At 36.8% G+C, this 17,849-nt stretch overlaps 9 protein-coding genes across 9 annotated transcripts; 3 read left to right on the top strand and 6 right to left on the bottom strand.

Annotated features, from left to right (window-relative positions):
* Positions 1-221: 221 nt before the first annotated feature.
* On the top strand, positions 222-2,100 carry BDF20DRAFT_988973 (ML domain-containing protein; the record flags this gene model as incomplete). Its single annotated transcript, XM_053085287.1, has 5 exons — positions 222-613; positions 1,175-1,382; positions 1,461-1,711; positions 1,789-1,827; positions 1,942-2,100. Exons 1-5 carry the CDS (start codon positions 491-493, stop codon positions 2,098-2,100), a joined length of 780 nt encoding a protein of 259 aa, XP_052934977.1. The 5' UTR covers positions 222-490.
* A 392-nt stretch (positions 2,101-2,492) lies between these two features.
* BDF20DRAFT_914415 (mitochondrial small ribosomal subunit Rsm22-domain-containing protein) lies at positions 2,493-4,442 on the bottom strand (the record flags this gene model as incomplete). The annotated part of the gene is made up of 7 exons (XM_053084184.1): positions 2,493-3,023; positions 3,085-3,189; positions 3,271-3,446; positions 3,517-3,602; positions 3,686-3,989; positions 4,094-4,242; positions 4,327-4,442. The coding sequence occupies 7 exons, from the start codon at positions 4,440-4,442 to the stop codon at positions 2,493-2,495; spliced, it is 1,467 nt and encodes a 488-aa protein (XP_052934976.1).
* Positions 4,443-5,796: 1,354 nt separating this feature from the next.
* Positions 5,797-7,308, bottom strand: BDF20DRAFT_879048 (ubiquitin-conjugating enzyme/RWD-like protein). The gene is made up of 4 exons (XM_053081537.1): positions 7,225-7,308; positions 6,272-7,130; positions 6,166-6,200; positions 5,797-6,065 (listed from the first exon to the last, which is right to left on the bottom strand). Exons 1-4 carry the CDS (start codon positions 7,231-7,233, stop codon positions 5,946-5,948), a joined length of 1,023 nt encoding a protein of 340 aa, XP_052934975.1. The 5' UTR covers positions 7,234-7,308; the 3' UTR covers positions 5,797-5,945.
* Positions 7,309-9,510: 2,202 nt separating this feature from the next.
* On the top strand, positions 9,511-10,479 carry BDF20DRAFT_914413 (thioredoxin-like protein; the record flags this gene model as incomplete). The annotated part of the gene is made up of 4 exons (XM_053084183.1): positions 9,511-9,539; positions 9,604-9,792; positions 9,885-10,028; positions 10,104-10,479. The coding sequence occupies 4 exons, from the start codon at positions 9,511-9,513 to the stop codon at positions 10,477-10,479; spliced, it is 738 nt and encodes a 245-aa protein (XP_052934974.1).
* Positions 10,480-12,408: 1,929 nt separating this feature from the next.
* BDF20DRAFT_995096 (uncharacterized protein) lies at positions 12,409-14,241 on the top strand (the record flags this gene model as incomplete). The annotated part of the gene is made up of 6 exons (XM_053085404.1): positions 12,409-12,623; positions 12,714-12,718; positions 12,770-13,294; positions 13,341-13,493; positions 13,569-13,595; positions 13,686-14,241. The coding sequence occupies 6 exons, from the start codon at positions 12,409-12,411 to the stop codon at positions 13,955-13,957; spliced, it is 1,197 nt and encodes a 398-aa protein (XP_052934973.1). The 3' UTR covers positions 13,958-14,241.
* On the bottom strand, positions 14,164-15,197 carry BDF20DRAFT_879031 (uncharacterized protein). Its single transcript, XM_053081536.1, has 2 exons — positions 15,176-15,197; positions 14,164-15,077 (listed from the first exon to the last, which is right to left on the bottom strand). Exon 2 carries the CDS (start codon positions 15,015-15,017, stop codon positions 14,643-14,645), a length of 375 nt encoding a protein of 124 aa, XP_052934972.1. The 5' UTR covers positions 15,018-15,077; positions 15,176-15,197; the 3' UTR covers positions 14,164-14,642.
* Positions 15,198-16,204: 1,007 nt separating this feature from the next.
* On the bottom strand, positions 16,205-16,541 carry BDF20DRAFT_879027 (uncharacterized protein). The gene has a single exon (XM_053081535.1). The coding sequence runs from the start codon at positions 16,395-16,397 to the stop codon at positions 16,230-16,232; it is 168 nt and encodes a 55-aa protein (XP_052934971.1). The 5' UTR covers positions 16,398-16,541; the 3' UTR covers positions 16,205-16,229.
* BDF20DRAFT_879024 (uncharacterized protein) lies at positions 16,367-16,682 on the bottom strand (the record flags this gene model as incomplete). The annotated part of the gene is made up of 2 exons (XM_053081534.1): positions 16,367-16,519; positions 16,583-16,682. Coding segments are annotated over 2 exons (226 nt in total), but the record flags the coding sequence as incomplete, so codon positions are not given.
* A 289-nt stretch (positions 16,683-16,971) lies between these two features.
* BDF20DRAFT_879022 (uncharacterized protein) lies at positions 16,972-17,468 on the bottom strand (the record flags this gene model as incomplete). Its single annotated transcript, XM_053081533.1, has 3 exons — positions 17,297-17,468; positions 17,131-17,223; positions 16,972-17,070 (listed from the first exon to the last, which is right to left on the bottom strand). Coding segments are annotated over exons 1-3 (271 nt in total), but the record flags the coding sequence as incomplete, so codon positions are not given.
* Positions 17,469-17,849: the final 381 nt, after the last annotated feature.

Below are 17,849 nucleotides of genomic sequence, written 5' to 3'. Positions count from 1 at the left end.
ATCAGGAACCTATTGCTTTTCAACAAAATGAAATAGTTAGATAAGACATTACATTACAATTCAACATGAAGGAAATATACAATGTGATACAATAGCGCTTCTGGAATTTTTTTTTTTTGGTTAAAAGACTGCAAGAGAAAAAGCGGAAGAGCTCATGAAGTATGAATACTTTGAAAAACAGGTATCAGGTTTCTGATTAAATGAAAGTGCTGCTCGTTGCGGTTTTAAAAGTCGCATTGCCTGTAGATTCAAGGCATAACTAACATAATACTGAGCCAAAACAGTATTTTTACAGCAGCTCATCAGTTCAGTTTGTTAGTTTTTAAATTATTAAACCACTCTATAGGGTTATTTTCGTATCAGTGCAAGGTATTGAGTGTTTCGTTTTTGTAGTGATATACACTCGCATAATTGTCGCTTTCGAATATATCAGACTCTTGCTGTATAAGCTTTAACTTCTAAATATCATTCTGGTGCAGTAGGATTCGGCATGGCTTCAACACATTGTTCATTCGACGGAAGCGAAACTATCTCGGCCATGCAAACATATAGAAAGGCGGAGGAAGTTTTACGCATGTTACTCGCGAAGTTATTAGTACTTCACTCTCAAACAGTGAGGAATAGAATTCTCAAAGAGGCGGATTAAAGTTCAAAAGTGTGGACTATGGCAATGACAACTGAGACATCAAAATAGCAACGGGTTGTACAGTGCTAAGTGTGGAAATGCGATTGCCGATCATTTTCGCTAGAACATTAAAATAAACGGAAAGTAAACTTTACATATATGCTTGAAGAGCTATTCGTAGTTTATAACAATAATTTGGACTGATCCGTGAAAAAAAAAAAGAAATACCAAACAATTCGAATCAACAAACACGATTGAATAGTTATCGTGCTTGTCATAGAACTGTTATGTGGATGGACACCTTTTTCATGTCACATGAATGCTTTTACTGATAAACAATAAAGTTATGGTTGCATGGCAACAAAAAACTCACGAATAACGCAAGCTAATTCGTTTGACGTAAAGTTTATGATGGAACGTGACTTAAACCTGCGTGTGTATCGTATGTCTTAAGTTTCGATCCAATATCAAGTATTTGTTTGAGATTCTTATTTTTGGATTCTTTTCTTTTCACACCTTTCTTCTTCATTTCTTCAAAAAATTAAAAAGATGAAAATTTGCCTTACCGCTGCGGCTCTTCTATTAGTACTTACTGCTCATAATGTATCTGCAAGATTCTTCTATTTGCCAAGCTATTTTTATCATTATACCTCTTCTGTTGATAATAAATCACCTTTCAGTCCAGCACAAGAAATATCCTCATCTTCTACTTTATTCATAGCTAATGGTATAAGCAATGTTGAAATTGAAAATTGTGGTAAGTTTGCATTAGTTAGCTATTTGGCACTTTCGCCAAGAAAGTAGGTATGTAATCAATGAATGTAATATTCTCCAGGTATCGAATCCGACAGACTGCATATCAGAGATATCAAGATTAGTCCCGAAATTGTTGTTCCAGGTGGCGAGTTGACAATTGAAGCTACTGGTACTTTGAAAGAGGACGTCGGACCCGGAGCTGAAGCAATTGTCGATGTCAAATTAGGCAGAATCAAATTACTGCATAGAAAATTTGATATCTGTGATGAGTTAAAAAAAAATGAGGATAAAGTCGAACTTCAATGCCCTATTCAAGAGGGTGATCTCACGGTAACCTAGGTTAAATCAACTGTTCATTCGGTTAAAAAGCACTATGCCTCATCGTATTTCTCTTGACACAATTGTAGGTCACACAAAAGATCACATTGCCAAAAGAAATTCCTAGGGTAATGTGTTTCGAAACTTTATCCAATGTCCTTCTACATGTCGGAAATCCACTTGCTGTACACGAACAGAATCTCACTAACTGAGTATCTTGTTAAAACATACTGTTCATATAGGCTAAATTTTTGGTAGATGTCCTTGCCTATACTTCGAATGATGATGACTTGGCTTGTCTCCGTATTGCTGTAGATTTCCGCGTACGACGGAGACATCTTAGCAGTCAATTCTGGGAAAGTGAAGAACCTATTGAGTTTGGTGGTGAAGACGAGGACTAAAGAATAAATAAAATTTGAAAGTGGATTGTACAAAGCAGACAAGCAGTATTCTGAACTGTGTATAATTTACATTTATTCATATACCAATGGTTTTTATACCGCATCAACCAATTAGGCTTATTGCCGTAGCTTATTCGTAATAGCCTTTTCGCCGCTTGTCTCTATTCTTACAGATGTTAAAATAAAGTGTAATTACCTTCATAGACATTAAGGAGTAAGCTTATGCTGTTTAATAAATAAAGATGACATAGTTTATCCAAATTATATACAAAGGTACCATTCGTGGTAAATCAATTTTCGCAAAGAAGTCCATTTGGAGCATATGTACATTACAAACGAAATAGAAGTGTTTAAAAGCATATTTTTATCGGATAATTAACAAGGTGCTTTCCTTAATCGTCCCTTTTCTTCTTTTTTAATTTGTTAGCTTTCTTTTCGTCCTTTTTTCTACCTCCAAACTCCTCGTCTAATTCTTCATCGAGGATGTGTTCGCCCCGCGAAAATCGCGTTACTAACTTATTCTTTGATATATGTGGGAAGAGGTCACCCCAATTAGACTTCCTGGCATCTCGGTATTCGACTTTTCCTTGAGATTTAGGGATAATCATGCGCTGTACTTCACCTGTTTTGGCAAAGATATCCATAATGACATGACCCTTCTTCTTGATAGGAGGTTGAATAAGGCGTGGCCATGAATAGGCTTGCACTTCCATATTTTGATCATTGCCCTCTGATGTAACAGTAGGTCTTGGCCCTCTACGTAGAATAACATAAGAGTATTTGATATCTTCTTTATTTGATTTGGAATGTTTGGTTTTCATCAAGAAGGCAGGGCGTTCCAATTGTTGGCTAAAATGACTCCACATTTTAGTGATGTTGGCTTCAGGAGAATATAGAAGTGGACAAGGATAATCATGAGGATACTAAATACAAACGATTAACTTCTACACTATATGCAGCAATAAGAAACATTTTGACACTTACAGGAGCTACGGTGTGAACCTTATTGAGTCCTTCTAGATTTAAGATCCATTGTCTTGCCATAGCAATATTCTTATATCCAACAGGTGTACCCTTATCAATCAAAACCTAGATTCCCAAAAATTAATTCTCGACAGATAAATATCTTAACATTTCACAACTGACACTCTATAATTCCAGTGTACTTACCAACACATCATCTGTTTGCTTCCATAATTGTTCAACAGTTGATTTTTGAATAGCTTTGGAAGGTAAATCGCCTAAAGTAAACGTGCTGACAACCAAATCATTCTTTGGGCTGTTTGGGTTGAATGATAGGAACCGTGAAAATTCAATAGGCTGATCTTTTTCCTTTTTGATATAGCCTATAAGTTTTTATTAAGTATATACAAATGCTAAAGCCTTCTTTTTTATGTGTTTTGTTCAAGAACTTACGCTCTAATTTTTCGGCAACTGATAGCATTTCTTCTGAAAGATCGACTCCCATACAACGTTGAATGTCGAAAACTTCCTTTGCAGCCCTATTGCAGAACAATGAAATGTATTTTAAATAAACCTTTCTCTCTTCAGTATATACTCTATTCGCAAGTTTCCTATCGGTTACCAAATAGCCGTTCCTGGCCCGGTGCCGAAATCAAGCATTGATTGTGGTTTGAAGCTGGGCATACGTTTCGCTATTTCTTTCATTACACTATAGGTGGCTGCAAAACTGGATGGAAGCAGACCTGCTGCATATGCAATTGATTCCCGTGCACCATAGGTGATTCTGAATGGCTGTTCTGGCTGCTGTAGTTGCCCTGTTCTTTTTCCTTTAGAAATAACATCACTTGGCTTCGGTGAACTGTAACGTAATTGATATGATTTAAAAATTCGTAAAGCGTCTTCTCGAATAAGTGGTTTCTCATGTTCTATATCATATGAAGGACAATAAGAAAATTGAATAGAGTTACGTCGATTTTCTTGGAATGAAGTGCAGATCCCCACTATGTGTGCAAAATTTATTTTACCATACCTTCAATTAAGGCAGATATACCATCAATAAGCGGCTTGGGAAGTTGAACCCTGCCGATTCGTTTACTTCCAAATTCAGCCTCTTTTGAAATTCGAAAATAGTCTGTATCGTCATATGTTTCCTCTTTGAGCTCTTTTACCAAAATCTTTCTATTGAAGCGTACATTGAAGGGTTGTTATTAGAAAACTTCTTATTGTGTTTACCCAGGAACCTAACAGAACTGCTTTAATTACCCTTCTTGATTAAGATCGAGCGATTGCAGTTCTTTCTCAGTCAAAAATATTGCTTTTTGGGAGGTCGAATAAGACCGAGCCAGAAGGAATCTTTTTGCGAGATGCCTGCAGAACATACTTGCACTAAATTAGCTAAAGCAAAGAAGCAAGGCTGTGAAAGACAAGGAAGATTCGGTTTAACCTGTCAATAAGCCAGGCACCTACTTATTTTGCCCCGCTGGAAAACGGTGCATAATACGTTAAAATAAAGTTTCATTGGCGAATTAATTAAAACTCAATAGGCACACAGATAAACTACTTGAACTGAAATTGCCTTGGGCATATCAAAAAGTCATAGAATGGGAATCATAAAACCCTTGAAAGGAACAAGGAGAGGGAGATAGTGGATCATGAAGCTGACTATGGATAAAAAGACTATCTAGTATTGATGGTTGCGAATGCATAAAGCCAGTCTACGAATAGTTGTCTTAACTTTTTTTGACAGGGAGGGAGGCATTTTCTGAGATGAAAGAAAAAGTTCAGTAAAAGACAAAACGGAAGCTAAACACCTTGTATCTGAATATCAGCGACTTTATCCACAGGCACGACAATTTATGAGATTCAGAGCATCCCTAAAAAAGCAGGATACTGTCTAAATAGAAGGATTGATAACGTCCAAATGGCAACCTTCTGATTAAATTTACCAATCGTCTAATATCTAACTTGAAATACTGTAGCTTCCCCTACTGCCTATTCAACTCTTCACTTAAGAAATTTTGCTGCGAGGCTATTTCATCGCTCAGTATTGCATTGATTCTACGCGTATTAAACGCATAAAATATTCAAGCTGATTATTTAAAAGAGAGCTTAGAATAATCAATCGTTACGGCTGAAAGTGCATCACTAAATTTCATGGCTTTATGGTACCTGCAGAAACACAGTTCACATTACAACAGACGAAGGCGCCTTTCGCTTCCTCTTCTTTTTTTACTTCCCAATAACGATGTCGCTTGTTTGAGCCTGGTCCAAAGCTTTAGCAACAGAAAATGCAGATTTGGAAGGTTAAATTTTTATTTATGTCGCAGAAGTTGATGTTAGGTAGCCTATGAAACTTTACAAAAAGGCAGAAGAGGACGAAGGAGGACGTTACGCACCCAAAAGACTTGATTAATACTGCATATTGCTACTTTACAGGGTCTGTTGTGCAGATAAAACTTAAGACATAGTAAAGAATCCTTCTTACCTCAAACTACATAATTCTAACAAATGCTGACAGCTTAGAGTCTAAAATAATTCATGACAGTTAACACTTTTCAGACACTTGTGGGACGATCTGAAACAATGTCTTTTGCCGAACCGTGGCGCATAGTAGTCTGAATATAGTTTTATCTTCGGGATCATCAAGATACTGCATCAATAGCAACTGAGGTGCAAATATCTTAAAGCATCCAATACACAATAAGTTGTGAATAATATGATATATTACTAAATGTGAGCTTCAGAAGGCTTTATAAACGCATGGAAATTAATATAAGTACAAAGTAACAAAGGTGTTTCTATATGAATATGAGCATTTATACATTAATATATGATATTTGCATGATTGTGCAATTAATGACAAGACTTTGCGTCTTCCGATATTATGAGTTATTTGATAAGGCATCTCTTATTCCCACATCTGCATCCGCTTCTTCTTCTGGAGCTGCATTTTCTGACGAATACATGCCGTTTTCTGTTTTTGGTAATATTTCATCAGGTCTCTATGTGAGTAAATAACAACGAGAAAAAGTAATAAATGAGTGAGCGTCGAACTTAAATGTCTATTAACTATTGATCTATTGCATTTTATTCTTCGCTTACAAGAGCACTACGTAGCATTAAAGCTTTTAACTCATCTAAGGAAAAAATCCAAACAGACTAGTCAATAGAAGAATTAGCATTCTTTGACGTTTGATTATAAGCTTACCGAATTTTGCATCGCTTAACGGTGAAAATTGAATCGGATATGTATCGTATAAATAGGTATCTGATATAGATAGCTGTGCGCATTGATATGACAATTTTGCAAAAACACTCTTATCCAGCTTGTATAATCGGTAAGCCTCTTTGTTATAGCTATGTTTTTCCTTTACTTTTTCCAATACCGCTTTTTTAAACATGCTTTTCACATAATGCAGAAGGTGGAAGATGTAATCCTGATATGGCCGCCACACAGGAAATTGCTGTGATATATTGACTGCTCCATTAGTATCCACGAGAGGATGAAACATGTCATTCAAGAATCGGATTGAAGGTCCTTTATTGGGGTATTCATGTGGTATATCAATGATGAATTTAAACGCGCCTGATCGATAGTACCCTTTATGTACAAAGATGATGCCGTACCATTCATAAAAATTCTCTTCTGACGGTAATACATATATGCCTAAAGGACAATGGTTTGGATTCCTCAGGTTGATATACTCTGTCATTAATTCATACCGCTTAAAGTATTCGGATGTCGTTAAAGGAGAGGATAAATCATCATTCGTATCTGTACGATGTTGCTGCTGCTGTTCGTTGTTAGTATTAGTGCTGTTATTACTGTTGCTCCGATTGAGATAGATTGATTGAAAGAGGTTTCTTATGGCTCCTCCACCTCCACCTCCACCTTCTCCTGAATTCTGTTGTTGCTGCATACTTCTTCCTATATTACTTGATCTGCCTATAGCAGCGTTTTTCGTTCGATCGTAGACCGAGCCCACAAAAGAACGATTTGACGACGTAGCTGATGTCGCAGAGTACAGACTACTTTTCCTTTTTGGCGTAGGAGGTATTGAATTAAACTAAAAAAAAAAAAAAAAAAATGAATATCCAAGGTGTCAAAACTTTAGGAAGAAGGTTCAATCCATCCATTTCTTAGCGACATTCTGCACTTACATTACTCATGAGATCTGAATTATGCTTTTATACAAAGCCGAAAATGTCAATAAGCTAATTTACATACCTGAAATTTAAATGGTGCTACAGTCTTTCGGTTTAAATTCAGACGTTTTCAAATAAAAATTGGATTTATCCATTAAGCAAATTTAAACAATTCGTGAATAATTTCCGACTACATATTTCTAAAATTCGGACACTTTCAGTAAACTCCACAATGTTATTCCGTTGAGCCTGTCTTCTTCATAGCTCTTGCGGGAAGCGGCCGCCTTAGATTAATTATCCATCACAGAGATTGTCTTTGCCCTTTCCATGTCCCACGCCTCACCGATGTGTGACTAATTATTCTTTTCAAATACACATCTCTGATAATCTCTGGCAATAACATTGCTGCATAAATTTTCTTCAAGTAAAGATATATTGAGTTATGACTTGTCATCTAATCTTCTATGATCTTATTTATCAAATGTTGTGTGTTTATGGAGTGGCCTTTTTTACCCATTATTCTTTTCTTTCTGCTTGATAATATTATCTAATGCCGTCCAAAGAAGCCAAAAACTACTGGAAAGAAAAACTCCAAATGAAACGGCTCGAGTTGAAAGAAGATAAACTAACACTAACAGACTGCATCTAGTACGTGTTGTATTTGCTTAATTAAAGATTATAACTGTTGTAAGTCGATGACTATGAACTTAAGTGTCTTTATTGTTCTTCAGATGAAGTAGAAAGCATGTTGACAGAAAAGGTATAATCCCAAAAACTAAGCTTGGTATCCTTTGTTAAATTAATGTAAATTTAAAGTTAAGCGCAAAAACAGTGCAACAATATGATATGAAATTGAAGGACCCGCATATAGCCTTCAAAAACTGAACGATCAAATGCATTCTTTAAAATTCGCCCTATTAAGTTGAGTTAATATACTATGAACCCTTTCTAGAATCTAACTTATCGGCGCTCTTCTTCATCTGCAATGTTAAGTAATTTCGCGAATTTTCAGTGATATAATTTCTGTCAATTCAAAGACTATCAATAAAAAAGGATGTAGTTTACGTTTGTTCAAACCTTCGAAGCTGCTTTTTTTCGGATAGAATTGTTATCAGCATTTATTGTCGGTAAGTACACCTGTGCTTTAGATTGGAAGCAATTAACCATCTCGGAGATCAGTGTTCTTCATTATCATCTGTAATAGTACGTTTTTCTAGAGACGCCCTTCCAATGAACACTCGTGATAAGCGCCTCGGAAATGTTGAAATGGTCGGCTTCTAAAGTTCAAGTTCCCTTCCTTCACTTCGGCGAGGTTCTATCTTGAGACTGACTTTTAGCATGACATTCGACAGCATTGTGTTGATCGATACAGCGGTATTTCAGCTTTCTGTTCTGTTTCTCGGCGTTTCAGCGTATCTCAAGAGTTCCTACAGTACTCGCAACTGAATCTCTCATAATATTTTCCTGTAAGCACACCATTCACTCTGAATCGAGATGAGGATTGATAAACCCAGCATTATTATCTAATGAATTATGTATGAGCTATAAGTTCCAAGATATCATTATTGGATTCAGTCTTTTTACTTCTTCGTTTAGCGACGCCTGGCGATTTATTAAACTGTGTAATCGCAGGATATACTTGTCCCATCGATTTATCAATATTAAACAACTTCATATAACGCTTACAATAATGTGGGTCTTCCTTACACTTTCGGAAAATATGCACAAATTTGTGCCCCACGCCTAACTTAATACTTAATGCCCCGCACATCAGAAACGAATACCTACGAACAACAGAGCGTTCTATCCTCATGATCAATTCAGGAAATAGCAAAGCTTAAGAGAAACCTTCATTTTTGATCGTACCTTTTTTGACCGGTTTTTTGAACCTCGTGTACGATAACAATCGGCCTCCTTTTGATTACGTCGATCAGAGATACTGAGCAATCTTCTCTACAACTAAGCAATTATATATTTTATACAAATCATATTTTTATTTACTTGTTTCGAAAAAAAGTGAAATAGACTTACCAAATCATAAATCTGGCACTGAAAGAACAACTGTTAATACAGGCGAAGTTCTAGCAGAAAACTTCCAAGTCTGTTACTACTACTACTATTATTCTCTTTTAACAGTAAGTACGTACTTTCAAGTACTGTTGATATTATTTGATTATTGGTTTTTTTTTTCGCTTTCAGAATCCGCGCATTTCCTTTTCTGACGAGTGAACCAACTGCTATTCTTTGTAATAAACCTCGCTTTTTCTAAAACGGCAAGATCGATTCGATTAAAAAAACGTAATGGACGATCCCAACGCTGATACAGAATGGTAAATTAACCTGTGGATACTCTATCTGGAACAGCGAAAAGAATTGATAGATCCTCTGAGATAGGAACGATATTTTACGTGCTAAAGGAATTCTCCCACCCAAAGACGAAAAAAGAGATGATGACCTCGAAGATGCTTTTGTTGAAATGGTGAAAGCTAGAGAAGCCAAGTTAAATAGCTTAGAAAATAAGGAACTTGATGAGTTGGACGAATTAGAAGACTTGGAAGATGACCAAATATTGAACGAATATAGGTAAACCAAATCGAGAAACGAAGGGGCAAGTAAAAGGCAAAGGTTTGCGGAAAAGGACTCATCTTTTCCATCAATCAAAATGTTTTGTTTAGATATAAACGTATGATGGAAATGAAAGCACAAGCAGTTAAAGAAAAATACGGAGAGGTGACCGAGATATCAAAACCTGAATTCATTAAAGAAGTAACTGAGGCCAGCAAGGAGTGTTATGTTGTTGTTCATTTGTATAAAGACTAGTAGGTTAATGCAAAGCTGATATTTCATGCTTTGACTCCTCCAGCACAGCAGTAACCTATTCTCTCGTGTTATAGTATCCCAGTGTGTAAATTAATGAATCGTTGTTTATCAGAATTAGCACAACAATTTAAAGCGACCAAGTTTCTTAAAATCGTCAGCGATCAATGTATACCAAATTATCCTGATTTCAACGTTCCAACGTTATTGATCTATGGAGATGGAGATATAAAAGCAAATTTAGTGGGAGCAGTTCAGTTTGGCGGCATGAAAATGACAACAAAGAGCCTTCGTGCTTTATTGGCTACATATGGTGCAGTTCCAGCTGATAAATCTGAAGACGATGATGAAGATCGAAAGACAGCGCCCAAAAAGTCCATTTATCAATCTAGGGCAACAGCAGCGCTTAGTAGTGATGAGGAGGAAAGCGATAATGACAATGGATATTATTAAAACAAGTACTTAATATGGATACTTTACCAAATAGATTACTATTAATATTCCTTAGTCTGATGAAAATCTAGCTTCATTTTTGATATGATAACGATATTATAAGCATTTGGGAATTTATTCTTTTGATTTTCTACCTTGATAAGGATTTTACTTTTATTATTTATGTCTCTCGTCGAATCAAAAGAATATCGGTTAATATAGCGAGAGATTTGGTTGTTGCATCGTATGTAACTTGCAACGGGTTCATATGTCTCTTTGAATCTTGCTTTTCGGGAAGCCTTGACTTAAATGTAACGACCTATGTTTTGCTAATGGCACTAGTATGCAAAGGAAGACTATACAACTTACAGCTGCCAAGTAAATATATGGTTGAATGAGAATAAGGGCTTCACATGGAAAATATAATTTATTGTTATACTGCGAAACGAAACAGGAATGGCCTTTGAGGATTGCTCAGCTTTTAAGAACAATTATTGAAAGCTCATTGAAAAAGAGTTTTGATAACGGTGAACGAAAAACACTGTTGAACTGCCTATGTCTTAATTTTTGTAAAAGCTGCAACGTTCGTTCTTTAATCAACTTCAACAGAACAAAGGGATTGATGAGAACGATTGATTTCAGAAACAGTATAGAAAGTTCTCTTTGTCTGTTTTCTATTTAATTTGGTGATATCAACTTAGACAGTTGTGTCTTCTTGAGATTCACCGTTAGGATTTTTGTTGATGCATTTTTATTGTAAACAAACTGTACGGTATCAACAGCTTCGACGCTTTCGAAATACATATTTTTGAAAAGAATTATTCTTCAAAAATATACAAGTGCTAAGCACGACTGATGGATAATTTTTGAAAGCTCGCCATTTCATTGTTTAAGCCCATTCTCAATTTCAATTCAAAAGTAGAGGCCGTTTGTAGTGAATTCAAAAGCCTAGCGGATCAGCAAATGACATTGATGCGGTACTCAATCAGTAATGTGGGGGGAAGCAACCCTAATTTATGCAGCCAAAAGAGAATGACTTCAGATCTACCATGCCAAGTTAACTTCAGTCAAGGTTGTTACTAGAAAGAATCAGGAGTATGCCTATGGTCTTGATGCTAAGATTCTATGTCTTGACTGATACGGCTACAGAAATAAAAAGAAGCCATCTTATTTCACTCGTACAACGAAGAAGCCCTATTTCTATGGTTAACAATTATTAAGGCTAATCATCTGTGTGCAAAGGACATTAAGTATAAAAGCCGAATTCTTAATGGGGATATATACTTTTTTGAAAAAATCAAACTAAATCTCTTCAGTAGAAGGACGAACGATGGTGTGAGGAAATTCAATGAACCAAAGATGGAAGCGTTGGTTATTGGCTTAGCTAAATCTTTTCCACGCTTTATTATTGCGATTGTAATTCATGATCCAAACCTAAATTTATGACAATGATGTAGTGTCGTGGGTTTCGGGAACCTTAATTAAAAGTAGTGTGTACTGGGTGTCCAAATGGAGAAATTATATAATAAGGTTGTTCTTACACCAAAAAAACAAAATAAAACATACATATGTGTATTCAGATAGATAGACCTATGTAAAGAAACATCAACATGCTGTTTACTGCATCTTTTTTTCAATTCAGTGCATTCGTGATGAATTTCTTCTCTGTTTAATATTAGTATAGCATTAGTATCTATTGATCGAGTAGGAAGTCCTACATAATGAATGAAATGGCAGAAGGGCAGAGTTTTGACTTTACTGACATCCTTTAAACATATATACGCCGGTTTTTATACCCCTTTTTAGAATTACTGCATTTACAGCTCGGTGGTTTCCTATTTGGTTGTAAGTTGAGGTTTTCTTATTGCACTGGTTCAATTGACAGATGCTCAAACACATATTTGAACAACATACTTCCATCCAGACGATTTCGGTGTAACAAGTGGCGTTATGGCTATGCCACAATTTCAAGATTATTTTAAACCACTGACACCAGCTATCAAAGGTGCCCTAAACTCACTCATGGGATGTGGTGCTGTCTTTGGCTGTTTGGCAGCCGGTATCTTTTCTGATCGATGGGGTCGTCGTGACAGTATCTATGGTTTCGCCCTCATTTTTATCGTAGGCGGCGTACTTCAATGCGCTTCACATAATATTGCAATGCAGTTGGTGGACTGATTCGTATCTGGTATTTCTGTAGGCGCATGCTCTGTTTTGTGTAAGGCTTCTTCTGTAATCATGAGACTGAAGGGTAGGGAAGGTAACATGAGATACTGGTCACTATTTGATCCATGTATACTCATTTATTTAGTTCCCATGTATAATGCCGAGTTGGCTCCAAAAGAGATTTGTGGTCGACTGACTGGTTTCCAACAGCTTATGATTGACGCGGGTATGCTCATTTCGGCTTGGCTAGATTACGGTACCATGTACGTCCAAAGTGATTGGTCTTGGCGGATTCCATACTTGGTCCAAACTATTCCTGCCATTCTATTAGCAGCTTGCCCGTTTATTTTACCTCGCTCACCCCGTTGGTTGATTGAAAAGGGACGTACAGAAGATACTCTTGATGTGTTGGCCAAGGTTCACGGAAACGCCAATCGTAACCACCTTTGCGTGCTGCAAGAATTTAACGAAATCAACGACAATATACAACTAGAAAATAATGTGGCCGTTGACTCGTACGTTCGTATGGTCAAAGATCCTCGCAACCGTCATGTGCTGTCGGTAGGTTGCTCTGTAGCTATTTTTCAACAATTAACAGGCGCCAATGTCATCATGTACTGTGCTGCTTTCATGTTTCAACAAGCTGGTCTTAAAGCATCTCTCTCTGTTGGTCAATGGTATTGATTATGCCGTCATGGTCATCTTTTATGTACCAGGCATGTATCTTGTGGATAAAGTAGGCCGTGTTAAGCTCATGGTAATCGGTTCCATCGGTATGTGCTGTGGCTTCTTTATCATGGCTGGTCTCTATGGTGGACTAGGGTATACAGAATGGAATGAAGAGCAATCGAGTCATGTCATCAATATGAGTAAAAATCCTGCTGCTGATTGTGCAGTGATTGCTTTCATCTTTATTTTTGTCGCTTTCTATGTTACCACTTGAGCACCTGTCGCTTGGATTTACATAGCAGGTAACAAAATTCAAGTCGATGATTCAAAATGGAGTCCATTAGAAGACAGTATGAAAAGGACCCATATTTTCTCCAATGATACTTTCCAAGAAATTTTCCCTCTTCGCATCCGCAGTAAGGGTTTTGCTCTGGCATCGGCTATTCTTTGGGTTGGTAACATCTTGGTGGGACAGATTGCATCTATTCTGATGGACAGTATCACTTATGCTACATATATCGTCTATGGCATTATCGGTCTCATCATGTTGGCCTGGATGTTCCTCTTTGCTCTTGAACCGAGAGGCTTGTCCCTAGAGGAAATGGAACTTGTATTCCACGGTTCTGTTATTGTGACAAATTTTAAATATGATGAATATCTCTAGAGCTATCGTGAAGAAATTGGAAGAGCTCGTCAACAATTTGGCGCTACAAACAATTATCAACTTGGTAAGTTTAACAGCAGCGATCAACATTTAGAAGTTGATAGTGCTTCTTTACGATCAGAAAAGTTTCTGGAACAAAAATGAAGGCAAACTGCAGTAATATCCCAATGAACACAGAGTAGAATTCTTTATTAGGCTAACGACAACGACCGTCTTGAATTTAAGCATCAATATTTATGTCTTTTTTTTTTTTTACTTTTTTGGGAGTCTATAAATTCACTTTTAACATCACTTAGTAGTATTCCTCTTTATCAAACATTTCGCATACATATGTTAATATAATAGTACTAATCAGTGGATTTTTAATAAATCCATGTTGAATCTCACAATTAGCAGTTGGGAGAGTTTCGTTTTTCAGAACACAAATTTTTTAGTCGAATTGTCCCGAATGTTGTGGACCGAAGGTGAAGAAATGGTCGAGGTTCGTTTATTTTGACGCGTTTTCTTTTTTTTAGGTCTATTTCGATAAGTATTGGGCTCACTTACACAATAAATCAATAGAACAGAAAATATCCATCATCCAAAGAATGACAAAGACTTTGTTAAATAAAAAAATAAAATAAATAAATAAAAATAAGAGATATCTATATATAACTAGACCTATCGGAAACTGTTAACGGGTGATCTAGATCAAACAAGATCCCCACCGCTCAAAAGGGGGACGATAGACAGGTATCATGCCAGTACATATAGGACTTTTGACTTCATAGTTTGAGTTTAACTGAGACGACATATAGGAGCCTGTAGAAGCATCATAATGAGACAAAGTCATGCCTAATTGTGGAGTGGGAGGTCGAGCAATAGGTGAAAAAGACTCCACACCTGCTGCAGAGTCATTACTGGTTGAAGCAATAGGCTTTGTGAATGAAGGCTGTTGTAACATGAAAGGCATTTCAGAATCTGTCAAATCATTCATAAGAAGGTCTTCGGCGGGCGTGGCCAAAACTGATGATGCTGTTGAGGCTTCTGATATAGAAGGTGTATTCATTGGTATATGCATTCGCTTAACAGCTGTAACAGAAGCATCCTATATATGTTATTTGGTTAGCTTTCATTGGACCTTAGAAAGAACGTTTGAGCATATGCACATACTGGTAAGGCAAACATTTTTCATATGTTTGTGTACATATTGCATGAAATTATGGCTTTTTAGTTTACCGTTTGAGATGTGAGACAATCCACGTCGTCCATTGTTTTGCGTTTCATTGATTGATTTGCTGCACTTGTATTCTGGAGGTTCATACTCAGCTCTTTTTTTTAAAAAAAAACCAGATTTGTTACTTTTTTTGATGTAAGAAAGAGAATGGAAGAAGGTAAGGAAGAAAAAGGATTGCTGAAAAACGTCTCTAAAAAACCCTTCTTATAAAACCTGATGTCGACAAATAACGACGTCGCTCAAACTAAAAGAAAAAAAAAATTAAGGGGAAAATTACCTGATTGGACGGCTTTTACAACAGTGAATCCGAGACAAATTAGAGGAATAACAAAAAGCGAGTTAGCGAGAAGCGTCAATACAGTTTTCTAGCCTTGGGTTTAGGCGAAGCCGCAATATAAATAGACGAAAGAAATAAATTTTTGAGACGATTAAGTTACAGTTTCAAGATCGAACTACATAAAATTGAGACGCTTACCTGTAAAAATCAAACCAGCTTCGTGCTTGCGGGGAACTGTGGTTTTCTAGAAAACTCCGCAGGTCTTCCCGTTAACTTCTAGATCGAAACGCTAATTGCCAACATGTTTTTAGCAGCGTTGACGTCCCGGTTCCAAAGTATCGAACAGATTTTGCAGGCAAGGATACTTTGGCCGGGAACAGTCTTCAATGCTTCAAGATTATTGGAACGACAATTATTGCATATTCGAGAGGTTTTGTATTCATCAATTGTTATCGTCAGTAAATCGCCAGCAGCCTCTCTTCGCTTCAAGGCACGCCAAAGGACTCCCACGACACCAGTTTTATGGCCTTTGATGGGCATTGCAGTCTTCCCGAACATGCCATTACAATCAAGGGGATATTTTTAGTGTCGCCTACACTAAAGGGTTCAGGCTTCCACTTGCTCTACAGGGAATTGCTGTAGAAAGCATGAGTTCTATCAATATTTCTGCGAATAGTGGATGAATTGCTTATCATTTGAAAACCTTACCTATCTTTCTTAGCGAGAACATCGCTCACTTTTCTCGCATCTGCTTCTTCGATCTTTCTTCTTCTTCAACCTCAATTGCTTATTGTACTTTGTGGTTCCATTAATAAGTAAATTGACCATGTTGTTGGCAGCACGCTCCTGACCGTGGTATAGACAAAATATGTCTTCAGCAGCTCTTTCGCCGTAAAAAGAGAACAAGGCTTCGAAGTGCTGCAATATATATTGTACATGATGGTCATGTTGTTTGATGATAGAAGTTTTTGGCGGTTGGTATGCCACTTTCGATCATTTTAATTGTGCCTGCTTTCTTCTTTTCCAGCTTTGCAGCGTGTCTGGTACTTCTGGTCATATGATAATATTCCTTGGTAGAGCAGCTGCGTACTTAATGTTTCTTATGATCTAGTCCGATTGTCGTTGTGAAGACAGATCTTCGCCCTGGATCAAGGAAAGCGGGTCTGAAATTGTCTTGTACTTCGTCATGAGAAAAATCTTGCAAAGTCAAGGTGTGATTATGAATGGTCATGTCTTCTTTTGTTTTTTTTGCGGCTGAACAAAAAGTCTACAGTAAACCGTCCGACCTAACCATGTTTCGAAACATTACATCAGAACTTTCCTTCAAAGCGGTTATACTATGACACAAGCAAAGATACGGGTGTGGTTACTATTAGGGATAATTTTGCTGAAAAAGTTCTTCTATAGGTTTTACCTCTTAAAGCCAAACTTTTTGAAGTTGAAGACTTTGCAGAATTGTTCGAGTTGGGCTGTATAACCTTTGGCAACTTTTTCATTCGAGGGAACGAGAAGTAGAATGACCCTTTAAGTCACAACTGATATGTTTGCTTCTTCTTTCTCTTTGCTTGCTTTTTTTCTTCCTCGATTGTAGCTGATTGCTTATGTTTCTTGCCGCTACTTCTAAGTAAATTTCCGTTAAGCAAACATAAACTTGTCTTGCAGTGAGAGCATGATACTTACCATCACGCGCAGAAACTGCTTTGTAAAACTTGCATTCATGGTATGCCTTGTTGAAATGTCCGCGTGTTTTGCAATCCTTGCACTCGATGCTTACTAGTCATACGAAACATGAATTGAGGATTCCCACTATAATCTATTTGTGGCAGCGCGATGATATGTTACTTACGGAAGGACTTATCTTTGACTTTATTCTTATGGGCTTCTGCCACCAATTTAATTTTTTGCAAGATTATGGCTTTGTACATGGTAAGTAATAGCTGTCAGGATGAGGAAAGAAAGTATAGAAGAAGATGATGAAAAGTCAAAGAAAAGACGTCTAAATGCTTCGAATTTGACAACATCTATTTTTTTTATTACGATTGACAACAACAACCGTTATCTACGTGGCGGAAGAACGTGTCTGGGATCAGTTTAACGCGTAGATCAATTCATATGATCCCTGAATAAAGTCTCGTAAACCACAACCCTGTATCTATTGCTGATAAGCGTGTCACACTAAAATACTCAGTACGTCTCGTAGTACTTTAACGTAATGCCACTATCAATTGAAAATGTCCACTGACCTTCAAAATAATGTCTCCAATTATTTATTCAATGAATCGTCCAAGAACATTATATTATTTCATCCTAAAGTAATTTAAAATTATCTAAATTGAATATATATATTGTCCAATAAAATTTGTATAAAGTGTAAAGTTGAAGCTAAAACACTGTATTTT

Source organism: Mycotypha africana (assembly GCF_025528875.1).
Source record: "Mycotypha africana strain NRRL 2978 chromosome Unknown BDF20scaffold_7, whole genome shotgun sequence".
In the NCBI taxonomy this organism is placed as follows: Eukaryota; Fungi; Mucoromycota; class Mucoromycetes; order Mucorales; family Mycotyphaceae; genus Mycotypha; species Mycotypha africana.
This window is presented reverse-complemented; position numbering and strand designations above follow the sequence as displayed.